This window comes from Phocoena sinus, chromosome 17 (genome assembly GCF_008692025.1).
Source record: "Phocoena sinus isolate mPhoSin1 chromosome 17, mPhoSin1.pri, whole genome shotgun sequence".
Classification (NCBI taxonomy): Eukaryota; Metazoa; Chordata; class Mammalia; order Artiodactyla; family Phocoenidae; genus Phocoena; species Phocoena sinus.
In genome coordinates this window covers 34906388-34922210 of record NC_045779.1, presented here as the reverse complement: position 1 = coordinate 34922210, position 15823 = coordinate 34906388, and the positions used below count along the sequence as shown (strand labels likewise).

Sequence of the window (15823 nt, the reverse complement as noted above, 5' to 3'; positions counted from 1 at the left end):
AAACTTAAAAGATTGTTTAATCTAAATATTAATTACATGGAAAATAATTTTCAATATTTGAGTAACTAAATTTTATAGTCTTTTCCTCAGAGTGCTTATTTTCATTTCATTGTAAATTCAGAACATTTATCCTTCTCTTACAGTCTTTTTACAACTCAAAAATGAACAGAATCTTTAACAATAACCTTGGTTACATAGTAATATAGCAATAAATCCCAGTATGTGTTGAGGCACAGAAAGTTAAATGTCTTGCCCTAATATTTGCTGATATTATTTGCTGATAATATTTGCCCTAATATTTTCAGTAGTAAAGTAAGAATTACATTGGAAATGTAATCAGTAACAAATGATCACTTCTGAGTCCCCTTCATTAGTAATATGAGAAGCATAAGCATAGACAGAAATTATTACCTGTGGCAACATGACGTCCCATTCCAAATATGGCATAAATGATGGCAGGAAACAGAGACCCATACAAACCAAACACAGGGTGCACAGATGAGAGAACAGCAAAGGCCAACCCTGTGAAGAAGAACCAGGGTAAATAGGACCATCTTATAACCCCAAGATACAGTCCATTACAAAGTAGAATGGATATTGGTTTATTTAATGATGAAAGGAATTATGATTTAATTATTCTACTTGCTCAGTGAAAGACTAGCATCATTGTCCTAAATAACAGAAAATTCACTCATTAGCTCATATTTACATTTCAATTCTAAAACCATTCTTTTCGGCCTACTACTTTTTACTTGATTACAGAGATGGCTACAAGAAGACATTAGCTCAGAGTGAGAATCATTTTTACATGTTCATTCTATTCACACAATAGCATCTGTGAGATAGGCAGAACTAGTAGCAATACCACTGACAAATAAGAAGCCTGACATGAAATGTAATTAAGGTTGGGGCAAAAAGGATGCACACATTCGAAGGTGCCTGGTTGGCTGGCTAGCTGGCTGGCCTAAGATTGTGTATGCCAGTGTTGGGCCAGTGTGTGAATCCATGAATGTCTCATAACTGGACCCCAGTCTGTATTCAGGTACAATTTCTTAGAGTGAAAAAAACTCAACTTTGCTTATTCAAAGAATAAGTAAGGTGTACCTTAAAACTGTTAATTTTTGTTCTCCTTAGATACTACTGCCTGCACAGTTTGTTTGTCACAGGCACATAGAAAATTTTCCTAGACATGTCTAAATTACCACTAGCCATTTAAACATGACCAAAGTGTGCATGCGTATAAACTGATTAAAGTGATCTTGTTTGCCGCTGATCCTTGGCATTAAACAGGTAGTTCTGAGGCAGGAGATAGATGGGCTCCAGGATAGAGATTTACAACTTGCCTGCCTGTTTACATTCCCTGGGGAGAGGAAAAGATGGGCTTCAGGCTGGACACTTACAACTAGCCTCCTGTTTATATTTCCTGAGACAGGACATAGGTGGGCTCCAGGTTAGATATTTACAACCAGCCTCCTGTTCGCACTTTGAAATAGAAATAACAACAGAACAGGTTAAATAGCTAGGCTTTGTCTCCTGAGGACACTCTAAGATAACAGTCATGGCAGGAACAGAGAGGGGCTAAACCCTGTCTGAGTAAAGATCAAGAGGTCATGCATTTCCCATCCTTGGGGCAAGGGAGACACTGCACATGCACAGAAAGGCTCTAAAAGGAGGGGGCACCACCCCATAACATGTGACTCTAAGGCCACTCCTGGGCTGAAATCCATTTTGGAAAAAAGTTAGGCATGCATATTGGGAAGCGTCCTATGGCAGGTCAGGTGTAGAAGAAGAAACCAGATAATTGACCAAAGGTAAACAAAGACCCTGAAGAACTGCCCTATATAAGTGACTTAACCACCTCTTTACCACTTTCCTCATTAGGGAGGATGCCCACACCCTTTCTCTCTGGGTGTGCGTTTCTGCCTCGCTTCTATCTTAACTAAACAATTTCTTTGTGTTCTATCCCACTTGTTGTGCTATGTCTCTAATAATAAACTTTGTACCTGTTTTTACAGTTTTTGCCTCCATGAGAAATACATTTTTAACCGGGGGCGAGAACCAAGGAAAAATAACCTCTAGCCCTTGATGGTCTGGTGGCTAAAGTTCCTGGTTTTCATCCAGGCTACCCAGGTTCAATTCCTGGGCAGGGAATTAAGCCACCACTCACTGCTGCCTCTCCAAGATCAGTTCAGCTAGGTGCTGATAATCCATTCAAGTTTACACAGTTTAATAATAGCCATTTGATTGAGCATAATGGACTTGACAAGCTACAAAAAGATTTGAGGAAGGAGCTGGCATTAGAACCTAGATTACCTGAACATTAGGCCAGTTAATTATTCACACTATGGAGCCTGGCAATCTGGTTCCCATATCAGTACTTTTTACTGTTTAACTTTTACTATTTTAAAGTTAAGTTTAATCTCTTTAAAATAAATAAACTCTAGTTTTACATCAAATATTTTGTTTCAAGAAGTACAAGATATTTCAGTTACAATTAAAATGCATGAAAGATCTACCAATAACCAGTCCCTTCTTCAGTGTTAAAAACCTGCTTGGGTTGCTTGTTTGCTGACAATGTATTCCTAAAAGTCTGGTGAAGACAAATAAAAAGTTGTTATAGAAGAATTAGTGGCAGAGGCTGCTCTAGAATTTCACACAGGCAGGATGAGAGGCAGCAATCTTGCTGTTGAGAAAGGTCGTGTGAAAGTGCAGGTCTCCAAGCCAGGTTAGCATTGTAAAGCTAAACTTTCCCCCACCCCAATAACAAACACCTCCTGGCATTTATTATAGTGTAAGCAACTGTGTAAGAACATTGTGTGCATTAAATCAGTCATATGGAAAGCTAAAAAGCAACTTTTTCTCATCCATTTTCAGAATGAGTTACTTGATAAAAATTACCTATCAAGAGACAGAAATACAGAGTGCTTCCAAGTAAGAAAAAATGTTGTCCACATTTCAGATCACCCAGATCTACTAAATCAGTGATGGGGGGAAAGGGAAATATGTATGTGGCATATTTAACAAAAGCACCTTGGCTGAATTGCATGGACACTAAATTCTGAGAGATGTGGTAAATACCAACAGAATCAAGTTTGCCAGAAGTACCCTATTTGGCTACATTTCTACTCCACCTGCAACAGCAAATGTAAATATAAAACTAGAAGCAGTCAGAATGGCCATCATAAAAAATCTAGAAACAATAAATGCTGGAGAGGGTGTGGAGAAAAGGGAACACTCTTGCACTGCTGGTGGGAATGTGAATTGGTACAGCCACTATGGAGAACAGTATGGAGGTTCCTTAAAAAACTACAAATAGAACTACCATATGACCCAGCAATCCCACTACTGGGCATATACCCTAAGAAAACCATAATTCAAAAAGAGTCATGTACCAAAATGTTCATTGCAGCTCTATTTACAATAGCCCGGAGATGGAAACAACCTAAGTGTCCATCATCGGATGAGTGGATAGAGAAGATGTGACACATATATACAATGGAATATTACTCAGCCATAAAAAGAAACGAAATTGAGCTATTTGTAATGAGGTGGATGGACCTAGAGTCTGTCATACAGAGTGAAGTAAGTCAGAAAGAGAAAGACAAATACCGTATGCTAACACACATATATAGACACAGACCTACTAAAGAATGGACGTGAGGATATGGGGAAGAGGAAGGGTAAGCTGTGACAAAGCGAGAGAGTGGCATGGACATATATACACTACCAAACGTAAAATAGATAGCTAGTGGGAAGCAGCCACGTAGCACAGGGAATTCAGCTTGGTGGTTTGTGACAACCTAGAGGGGTGGGATAGGGAGGGTGGGAGGGAGGAAGACTCAAGAGGGAAGAGATATGGGAACATATGTATATGTATTCACTTTGTTATAAAGCAGAAACTAACACACCACTGTAAAGTAATTATACTCCAATAAAGATGTAAAAAAAAAAAAAATACTAGAAGTAGCTGGACTCTCTCCTCTTGCCTTGTGAATAGGTACTTTTTGTTTGCTTTATTACAAAACTCATCTCTCTCTCTGTTCATCCCAAGTGAAATCTATAAAAAATTAGTTCAAAAACAGAATTTCTTTGGATCTCATATTCCTATCAAATTAAAATAGGAATAATCATGGAAAACATTTCTAACTGCAATCTTTAAAAGATCTCTTGACCTATAAACGCAAAATATCACCTCAGTAGATTTTACAAGAACTATCTCAAAGACCAGAAATCATGTAGACACTTCCTTAATCTCAAATGACACTGATACTGAGCTTTCACATTAAGCAAATGTTGTACACTCTCAATGAGAATCTATTTTTCTGCTAATATGACAATGAACAATGGCCAAAATGAAGGAATGAACTAATTAAGAAATACAATGCTTTAAATTTCAAGTACCCCTTCCATAGATAAAAACAAAAACCCAAACAACCCTCCCATACCCACCTCGAAAAAGGAGAGGAAACTGCATAAAGTTTTCTTTCTCTGATTCATTTATTATTCTGGTTCATACTGTAACCAACATACATATTTTCATACAAAATAAATATGTTAAATCCTCCAAAAATAATGAAAATACTAACTAGTTAGAGTCACTTACAAATTAGTAGAATTATCTACACTTTTCTCCATGTTTAATAAAACAGGGCGTTCAATTCAATCAGAGCAGAATTAGAACTCTCTATTACTTTGGGGGAAATTTCCTGCAAATACTGATAGATATTTGTATTATTTAATCTCACTTAGATAAGAGCAAAAGCAGCACAACAAACAAAAGTATAGAAGAATAAAAACAAAATGGGGGGCTTCCCTGGTGGTGCAGTGGTTGGGAATCTGCCTGCCGATGCAGGGGACACGGGTTCGAGCCCTGGTCTGGGAAGATCCCATATGCCGCGGAGCAACTAAGCCCGTGAGCCACGGCTACTGAGCCTGCGTGTCTGGAGCCTGTGCTCTGCAACGGGAGAGGCTGCAACGGTGAGGGGCCCGTGCACAGCGATGAAGAGTGGCCCCCGCTCGCCACAACTGGAGAGAGCCCTCACACAGAAACGAAGACCCAACACAGCCAAAAATAAATAAATGAATTTATTAAAAATAAAAAAAATTGGGTATTAGGCCAAAGGGTGCCAAAAGGGGACAGAGGAGGAATGAGAGGAGAAACGGAGAGAGAGAGAGATTGATTGATTGATTGGAGGAGAAAACCCATAATGAGATCTTTAGATAGCTGATTATTTTTAAAAATCAAAAATCATGTATTGGTAATGCAAGTTTGATATATCCATTAAAGAATGATCACTAGAAGACTTTGAAAGATGCAATTTTTAAGAAAACATGTTTTATAGGTGTGATAACGGTTATTAAAGTAGAAGAAACTCCATATTCCCATGTCAACATTATCAGCAGTTTCAGGGCTTATGAACACTCCCCAACTTTTGAGGGACCCTGAGTGTGAAGTTGGACATTTACCACTGGCAACACTTGCTCCTCCAACCCAGGCTACAGTGAAAATGGCTTCCCTAGACAGAGTGCCTGACCCCTGTCAAGGAAGAACACAAAAGCAGGTAGTTAGCTCACTCTGCCTCTGCACTTACCACAATCTCTTGGCTGAGATTGCTAGAAAGTGACCAATCACTGCTAGTGAGAATGAGAACTGTTTATCACAGAGATGATATTTTATATTTTAAGATACAATTTTTATTTCAGCTTCAGACCAGTTTTATTTGGATTTGTATGATAGCAATTATTTAGAAAATTAAAGAAACCTGGAACTGCAAAGGATCATGTCTAGAAATTGAATAGTGTATCTGAAGTTGTTAATTGGTGCTGGAATTACATACAGAGAGCTGCTCTATTGGGGACTTTATATTTTCTTGGCTTAGTGACCTCACTTCTTTATTGAGAGCCCAGGCAGCTAAGACTCAGAGGCACTGGTTTATTCCCCTCAAGCATGAATACAAGAACAGCAGTATTTCATAGACTGTAGCATTTAGTTATGGAGCTTCAAATACTACCCAGAAAACTACAGTTACCACAACTCAATGAAACAACTATTCCAGTAGAATTCACTGCTCCCAGAATGTCAATCCTTTTCATGAAACACCTTTGGGCTTTCTTAGGGGTTGAACTATTCCCCACTCTGATTCATATATTGAAATCCTAATTCCTAGCACCTCAGAATATGACTTTATTTGGAAATAGGGTCATTGCAGATGTAATTGTGTAGGAATTCACAAGGTTGTAGGATGCAGTCATCCCAGAATACAGTGGGTTTATAATCCAATATGACTGATAAAAGAATGCCATATGAAGAAACATAAGCACACAGGAAGAATGCCATACAAAGATGAAGGCAGAAATCAGGATAATTATTCTGCATTCCAAGAACACCAAAAGTTACCAGCAAACCACCAGAAGCTAGGAGAGTGGCACATTAACAAATTATCCCTCACAGCTCTCAGAAGATATCAACTCTGCTCATACCTCGATTTTAGAATTCTAGCCTCCAGAACTGTGGGGCAATAAATTTCTGTTGTTTAAGTCACCCAGCTTATGGTATTTTGTTACAGAACCCCTAGCAAACATACAAGTATTAGTTTTTGGAGGGAGCAGGAAGTAAGAGGTCATTTGATGCTGTGGTGTTCAATCTCACATTCTGAACAGGACTGAAACACTTATCCTTAAAAAATATTAAATAATATTTCCAACTTTGAACTTCCAATTCATAATCCCTAAATCTATATAATATCATTAAAAATTTGTATTTTGAATCATCTCAAATAGCATCTAAGCAATTTAGCTCCTAAATAATGAGTGTCTAGAAATTAAATTGCTAAATGTTAAAGATATTCTTCTGAAGACTGCTTACTCAAAACCCAGAAGTGAAAGGTAAAGTCCCATTCAATCTCTATTATACATGGTACCATCACTAGAAGTTGTGTTGGCAGGAGTCTCAAAGGCACTATTCTTAGTACTCAGCTTCTATAACTTGAAGGAAATGGAGCTTACTGAGTGTCTAAAGGCAAATGTGAGTAAATTTGGGCCAACCACATTTGGAACAGTGGTCAGTCTTTCAAGGCTTTGTAGAACTGAGTTTCTACAAGAAGTAAATTCTTCCACAAGAAGTAATACAAGTTAATTGTCTCATTACTTTCTCCAATTCCTAATACACAAGAAAGAAAATAGTTGTAAAAATACTAAGAAAGTTGAACCCATGCTGACCTGCTCAAGCAAAGCTCTTACAGGTTCTTGGCCTCTGCAGCCAGCACACATCTAACCCCACCTGCTGCTAGATCATTCAGTAGCCTTGTGTAAATTAGAAAAAGAGACCCCCTGCTAGATGATCTAACCAACTTTATTTGTGAACAGTGACTGAGGAAATGCCACTCTCCAAAAACCACTGATAGCTTCCCCCTATCTTCTACAAAAATGGGAAGCTTTGGTCAATTCTGAAAATGTCCATTTCTCAAAATCATGTTAAAGCACTGGATTCATGTTTTGGAAGTTGCCAAAGAGAAACCAAACAATAATTTTCAATTCTAAATGTTGAGCTCACGGGTGAATTACTGCATTTGGCTATAGTAGAAGAGGAGATATTTATTTTAAAACCAAAGATAAGATTTTTATCCTAATAAGTCAGACTACATGATAAATCATAGCATTATCCCACCAGAGTGCATCCCTGTGCACAATCACAAGGGCGCTAAGCTAGATCCAGGGAAGAGTCCACCATCATTGAAGAGCTTCCTATGCATTCCTCTTCACATTTGGGAGGGGGCAGCTCAGTGGTGTGGCACCAACCTCTCTGGCCCTGACCCAGCCTCTAACCAAGGTGCACACACTGGGGAAAAAGTAAAATCAGCATGGAAGTTCAGCCCCAAGCCCTCAGGCCATAGCTACCTCCCACCTCCACCTCAAACCAAGGTGGAGACTGCCATCACACTCGAGAAACCCAACTTTGCTACTGCTCCAGCCCCTCAGGCCCCAAACCTAATTGGACTGTGATGACCACTGAGCATAGTAGAAGCCTGACTTGCACCTGGCTCTGGCTCAGGCCCCTCCAACTCCAGACCACCCACTAAGGTGGTGGCTGCCAGCACAGAGGAAGAGGAGCTCACGATCACCTCAGATACAGTTCTCCCACCAAAGACACGGGCACGTGCAGACTACATAGGGATGCTCATACACAAGGGCACTGGGAATATGCAGACTGCATAGGGATGCCTTCAAGATCAAGATAGGTAAGTGTTTCACATCATTTCATAGAGTGAGAGAAAGTTAAACAAATTAAGAAGACAGAAGAATATGTTTCACATGAAAAAATAAGAAAAAATCCCTGAAAAAAACCTAATGAAACAGAGATAATTTACCTAATAAAGAGTTCAAAGCAATATTAATAAGAATGCTAACTGAACTGGGGAAAAGAACAGATTAACATAACAAGAATTTTAACAAAGAACTGGAAAATATTATAAAGAATCAGTCAGAGCTAAAGGAACAATAACTGAAATTAAAAATACACAGGAGGGAATTAATAGCAGATTAGGTGATACAGAAAAATGCATAAGTAATCTGCAATACATAATAATGGAATTCACACAGTCAGGAAAGCAAAATGAAGAACAAATTAAAAATAATGAGGACAGTTTAAGAGACCTCTGGTACAACATCAAACATACTAACATTCACATTATAGGGGTCCCAGAAGGAGAAGAGAGAGAGAAAAGAGTTCAAAAAATATTTGATGAAATTATGACTAAAAACTGAAGAATTAAACAGATGTCCAGGTACAGGAAGAACAGAGAGTCTCAAATAAGATGAAGTTAAAGAGACCCACACAAAGATATATCATAACTAAAATGGCAAAAGGTAAAGATTTAAGGACAGCAAAAGGAAAAAAAGAGTCACATACAAGGGAAACCCCAGAAGACTATAAGCGGATTTTTCAGCAGCAACTGCAGGCCAGAAGGGAGTGGTGTAATATAATTAAAGTCTGGAAAGAAAAAAAATGTACAACCTAGGATACCATCTCCAGCAAGGTTATCGATCAAAACTGAAGAAGCTATAACTCCTTAGAGAAGCAAAAAATTAAAGAGTTCATCAATACTAAATTGACCTGACAAGAAGTGTTAAAGGGTCTTCTTTAAGTGAAAAAGAAAAGGCCACAACAAAAAACAAGAAATTACAGGAGGGGGAAAATTCCACTGGTAAAGGAAAATTTAAAGACTGTGGTTCAATGATTGAAATAAGCTAGTACAAAGGTTAAGGACAAAAATTGAAAAATCAGCTGTGATTACAATAAACAGTTAAGGGACCGACATGAAGATATAAAATATGACATCAAAAATACAAAGCACTGTTGTGGGGAAGGAGAAAAATATGGAACTTTTAAAATGTGTTTAAGTTAAATAAGTATCAGTTTAAAATAAGTAGATATAGTTATAGTTCAATATATATGAACTCTATGGTAACCAGTAATCAAAAACTTACAATAGATATACAAAAACTAGAGAAAGGAACATAACATCAAACCACAAGTGAAGATACTAAAAGAAGAAGAAAGGAACAGAGAAGAACTACAGGAAAACAAATAACAAAATGGCAGTAAGTATATAACAAACCAACAATTTAAATGTCAATGCACTAAATGTACCAATCAAAAGACATAGCATGGCTGACTTTATAAAACAAAACCAAAAACACCATTATATATGCTTCCTACAAGAGATTCACTTCAGGGCTAAGAAACACACAGACTGAAACTGTGGGGATGGAAAATGATATTCCATGCAATGGGAAATGAAAAGAAAGCTCAGGTAGCACTCTTCATATCAAAGTGAACTTTAAAACAAAGTTTATAATAAAAGACAATGAAGGATATTATATAATAGCAAATCAATCAGTACAAAAAGATGATACAATATTCACAAACATATATGCACCTAATATAAGAGCACCTAAATATATAAAGCAAATATTAACAGACACAAGGAGAAATTGACAGTAACACAATAATAACAGGGGACTTTAACACCCCACATACATCAATGGACAGATCATCCAGACAGAAAAATCAATAAGGAAAGAGTGGCCTTAAATAACACAGTAGACCAGTGGGACTTAATAGATATCTATAGTACATTCAATCCCAAAACAGCAGAATACACATTCTTTTCAAGTGCACATGGAATTTCTTCAGGGTAGATCATATGATAGGCTGGAAAACATGTCTCAACAACTTTAAGAGGATAGAAATTATATCAAGCATCTTTTCCAACTATAATGGTGTGAAACTAGAATCAATTATAGAAATAAAAATGGAAAAACACAAACATGGGGAGACTAAACAACATTCTACTAAAAAAACAATGGATCAATGAAGAAATCAAAGTGGGAACCAGAAAATACCTTGAGATGAATGAAAATGAAAATACAAATTTCCAAAGTCTATGAGACACAGCAAAAGCAGTTCTAAGAGAAGTTTATAGTGATTAATCCCTACCTCAAGAAACAAGAAAAATCTCAAATAAACAACCTAATCTACCAGCTAAAGGAATTAGAGAAAGAAAAACAAGCAAAACCCCAAAGTAAGCAACAGGAAGGGAATAGGAAAGATCAGAGAGGAAATAAGTAGAGACGAAAAAGCAACAGAACAAAAAATCAATGAAACCAAGAACTGGTTTTTTGAAAGGATAAACAAAATTAATAAACCTTCAGCCAGGCTCACTAAGACGAAAAGAGAGGAATTAGAAAAAGAACAAACAAGCTCAAAGTCAGCAGAAGAAAGGAAATAATAAAGACCAGAGAATAAATAAATAAAATAGAGATCAAAAAGGCAATAGAATAGATCAAAGGAAATAAGAACTGGTTTTTTAAAGGATAAACAAAATTAATAAATCTTTAGCCAGGCTCACTAAGAAGAAAAGAGAGGATGCTAATAAACAAAATAAGAAATGAAAGAAGAGAAATAACAACCAATACCACAGAGACACAAAAAACTGTAAGAGAATAATATGAACAGTTATATACCAACAAATTAGACAACCTAGAAGAAATGGTCAAATTTCTAGAAACATACAACCTGCAAAGACTGAATCAAGAAGAAACAGACAATCTGAACAGACTGATTACTAGAACTGAAGTTGAATTTGTAATAAAAAATTCCCAGCAAAAAAAAGTGCAAGACTGGACTGCTTCACAGGGAAATTCTACCAAAATATAAAGAAGAGCAAATACATATCCTTCTCAAAATATTCTAAAAACTGAAGAGGATAGAACACTCCCAAATTCATTCTATAAGTCCCAATTACCATGATATCAAAACCAGACACTAAAAAAGAGAAAAGAAAATTACAGGTCAATATCTTTGATGAATATACATGCAAAAGTCTTCAACAAAATGTTAGCAAACCAAATCCAACAATATAGAAAAAGATCATAAACCATGATTGACTTGGATTTATTCCAGGGATGCAAGGATGGTTCAACATCTACAAATCAATCAATGTGATACATCATATTAACAAAAGGAAGGATAAATATCATGTGATCATCTCAATAGACACAGAAAGAGCATTTGACAAAAATTCAACATTGATTCATGATAAAAACTCTCATCAAAGTTGGTATAGAGAGAACATATCTCAACAAATAAGGTTATTTATGACAAGCACACAGCTAACATCATACTCAATGGTGAAAAACTAAAAGCCTTTCCTCTATTTTCAGGATAAGACAAGGATGCCCACTCTCTCACTTCTATTTAACATAGTATTGGAAGTCCTAGGCACAGAAATCAGACAAGAAAAATAAATAAAAGGTATCCAATTTAGAAGGGAAGAAGTAAAACCATCACTATTTGCAGAATGGCATGATCCTTTATACAATAAAACCCTAAAGTCTCCACCAAAAACTATTAAAACAAATATATAAATTCAGAAAAGTTGTAGGATACAAGATTAACATACAGAAATCTGTTGCTTTTCTATACACTAATAATGAACTCACAGAAAGAGAAATTAAGAAAAGAATCCCATTTAAAATCACATCAAAAATAATAAAATACCTAAGAATACACTTAACCAATGAGGTGAAAGACCTGTACACTGAAAACTATAAAACATGAAGGAAATTGAAGATGATAGAAAGAAATGAAAAGATATCCTGTGCTCTTGGATTGTAAGAATTAATATTGTTAAAATGGCCATACTACCTAAAGCAATTTACAGATTCAATGTAATCCATATCAAAAGACCTATGACATTTTTCAAAGCTAAAACAAATAATCCTAAAATTTGTATGGAACCACCAAAGACCCCAAATAGTCAAAGCAATCTTGAGGAAAAAGAAGAACGTTGGAAGTATCATGCTCCCTGACTTCAGAATATACTACAAAGCCACAGTAATCAAAACAGTATGTTACTGGCACATAAACAGACACATAGATCAATGGAACGGAATAGAGAGACCAGAAATAAACCCATGCACACATGGTCAATTAATCTATGATCAAAATATACAATGGGGAAAAAACAGTCTCTTCAAAAATTGGTGATGGAAAAAGTGGACAGCTACATGTAAAAAATGAAGTTAGAACATTTTCTCACACCATGTACAAAAATAAATTCAAAATGGATTAAAGACCTAAATGTAAGACCAGAAACCATAAAATTCCTAGAAGAACATAGGCAGTATGCTCTTTGACATAAGCCTTAGCAATATATTTTTGGATCTGTCACTTCAGGCAAGGAAAACAAAAGTAAAAATAAACAAATGGGACCTAATTAAACTTAAAAGCTTTTGCACAGCAAAGAAAACCATCGACAGAATGAAAAGACAACCTACTAAATGGGAGAAGATATTTACAAATATGTCTGATAAGTGGTTAATATCCAAAATATAGAAATAGGTCATACAACTCAACAATAACAAAAAAATATAAACACCCAATTTAAAAATGGGCAGAAGACCTGAATAGACATTCTTCCATAGAAGACATACAGGTGACCAACAGGCACATGAAAAGACATTCAACATCACTAAGCATTAGGAAAATGTAAATCAAAACAACAATGAGCTATCACCTCACACCTGTCAGAATGGCTATAGTCAAAAAACAACAAATAATAAATTTTGGTGAGGATATGGAGAAAAGGAACCTTAGTTCACTCTTGGTAGGAATGTAAATTGGTACAGCCACTATGGAAACCAATATGGGGGTTCCCTAAAAAATTAAAAATAGAACTACCATATGATCCAGCAACTTTATTCCTTGGTATATATCCAAAGAAAATGAAAACACTGATTAGAAAACATATATACACCCAATGTTCATAGCAACATTATTTTTATAATAGCCAAGATATGGAAGCAAACTAAGTGCCCATCAACAGAAGAATATAAAAAGAAGTGGTATATATATAGAATGGAATATTACCCATTAAAAAGAATGAAATCTGGACCTAGAGGGTATTATGCTTAGTGAAGTCAGTCAGATAGAGAAAGACAAATACTACATGATCTCACTTATATGTGGAATCTAAAAAATAAAATGAATGAATACAATAAAATAGAAACAGACTCATAGATACAGAGAACAAAGTAGTGGTCACCAGTGGGGAGAGGGATGGTAAGAGGGACAAGACAGGGGAAGTGGATTAAGAGATGCAAAGTACTAGATACTGTGGACAAAGAATGTTGCCTGCCATATCAGTAAATAAAAGATGTTGCAGCCATCAGGCCATCAGCCACTGCAGCTGCCATCCCCGAAGGTGCATCATGGAGAAAAAAACAGGACACTGGCTCTAAACAGTTAAGGTGCATATCAAAGGAATAATTTTATTAAGGCCAGACTCTTGCATCTTTCCATACATAGAAAAGTGCTAAATTCAATAGCTTGAGATGTCCTTTTTTTTTTTTTCAAAAACTCCTATGTATCCTGCTCCTCCCATCCCCTTTGAAACAGTCCCTCAGAGCTATCCGAGAGGCTGTCTCCTGGGCTTTAGTCCTCAGTAAGTCTGCCGAGTAAATCATAATTCTCAACTTTTAGGTTGTGCATTTTTTTCAGTCAACACTATAAAATAAATAAGATACAAGGATATAATGTACAACATGGGAAATATAACCAATATTTTATAATAATTTTAAATGGAATATAACCTATAAAAATATCAAATCATTATGTTGTACACCTGAAACTAATATAACATTGTAAATCAACTATACTTCAATAAACAAATTTTTAAAAATCATAGCATTATCCGAAAAACACCCCCTCATTAAACGTATTGCATATGAATAAAAGTTAGCCGTTGACAAAAAATTATTTCTTAAAAAGACTGGGTGTTAGTAGTGGAAATGACAGAGTGATATCTTGAATACTGAGCATCAGAGGTATTTTTGTATGCTTCTCAGAACTTATTCTGAGCCTAGAATTGCTAAAAATTTATGCACTTAAAAGTTCTCAGGGACTTCCCTGATGGCCCAGTGGTTAAGACTTTGCCTCCCAATGCAGGAAGGGCAGGTTTAATCCCTAGCTGGGGAACTAAGATCCCACATGCCTCATAGCCAAAAAACCAAAACATAAAACAGAAGCAATATTGCAACAAATTCAATAAAGACTTTTAAAAAAATGGTCCACATCAATATGTATAGCTGATTCACTTTGTTGTAAAGCAGAAACTAACACACCATTGTAAAGCAATTATACCCCAATAAAGATGTTTAAAAAAAAAAAAAAAATGGTCCACATCAAAAAAAAATTTTTTTAAGTTCTCATTGAAAGGAATAAGGACTAAGTACCAATAATTCCATAAATAAAAGGAAGAGTTTAGAATTGGAGAAAATACTAGCAATGAGCCCCAACAAAAGGAAATGAAAGATTAAATCCTGTGCTGCATTCCTTAATCGCTGACTTAAGGTTCATATGGAAGGCAAGGTGAACTTGAAACACTTTTCTAGGTTAACAATTAGAAAGAAGGATGGTTGCTTAAGGAAATATGAAGGTATTGTGCAATTGTCTTCTCCCTCCAACTCTCTCTCCCTCTCTCCCTCCTTGTTCCTCCTAACCTTCTTCTCTTTCTCTGTTTTTAAACTAGTTTTATATTTTCTCTGATTCAAAAGGAGCTGGTGGAAATATTTGGAATCTCTTAACATTGGGACAGTGGGAAGATAAGAATCTTGAGTCACTACAAATGGCCTATCAGCTACACATTTCATTTCTTCTTCAAATGAAGTTATTTGTCCCAGGAATAGAGGCAAACTTGACGCATTTATAAATCTGATAATGAAAGCTAATTTTGGATATGTGCCCACACACACACATAAAATGTCAGGAGCTGCACACCGTGTGGAATGCTTCTGGGCAGGTTACTGACAGACTGAACAAAGGGCATTCTGTGTGCTACACAGGCCACTGACCTTTAGGTCCTCCAGAGAAGTGGGCCTAGACATACCCTTACTCAATACATGGATTCTGTTTGGAAAAACCTCTGAGGCCTTAGAAATCAAAGTTAATTAGTTACTGCTGACTTCTACATGTTTGCTGAGAATATTCACTTCTCAATTCTAGATAGGGTATATAACCTTTATAGGGTAAACAAAATGGACATGTGTTCCAAGTTGATCAAGTCGCCCACCATAGCTTTAGGCTAACTGAACTTTTCTTGAGTCAGATTTTACTAATAAAGTGATACACGTATAGAACTTCAAAGCCTCAGTGTTTCTGTACTTCCTATGCTCCCATATGATGGAATCCTTGTCTACAACATGGGAACAATGTCACTCACCTGCCTCAGTGTTTGAACAAGCCATTAGCTCCTGTTACTGT

At 36.3% G+C, this 15823-nt stretch overlaps 1 protein-coding gene across 1 annotated transcript in view; it reads right to left on the bottom strand.

Annotated features, from left to right (window-relative positions):
- Positions 1 to 15823, bottom strand: part of SLC26A7 (solute carrier family 26 member 7) — a 194917-nt gene that overhangs the window by 147315 nt on the left and 31779 nt on the right. Inside the window, exon 2 of the mRNA XM_032610680.1 lies at positions 412 to 522. Coding sequence (XP_032466571.1) covers positions 412 to 522 — 111 coding nt within the window. The remainder of the gene's footprint in view (positions 1 to 411; positions 523 to 15823) is intronic.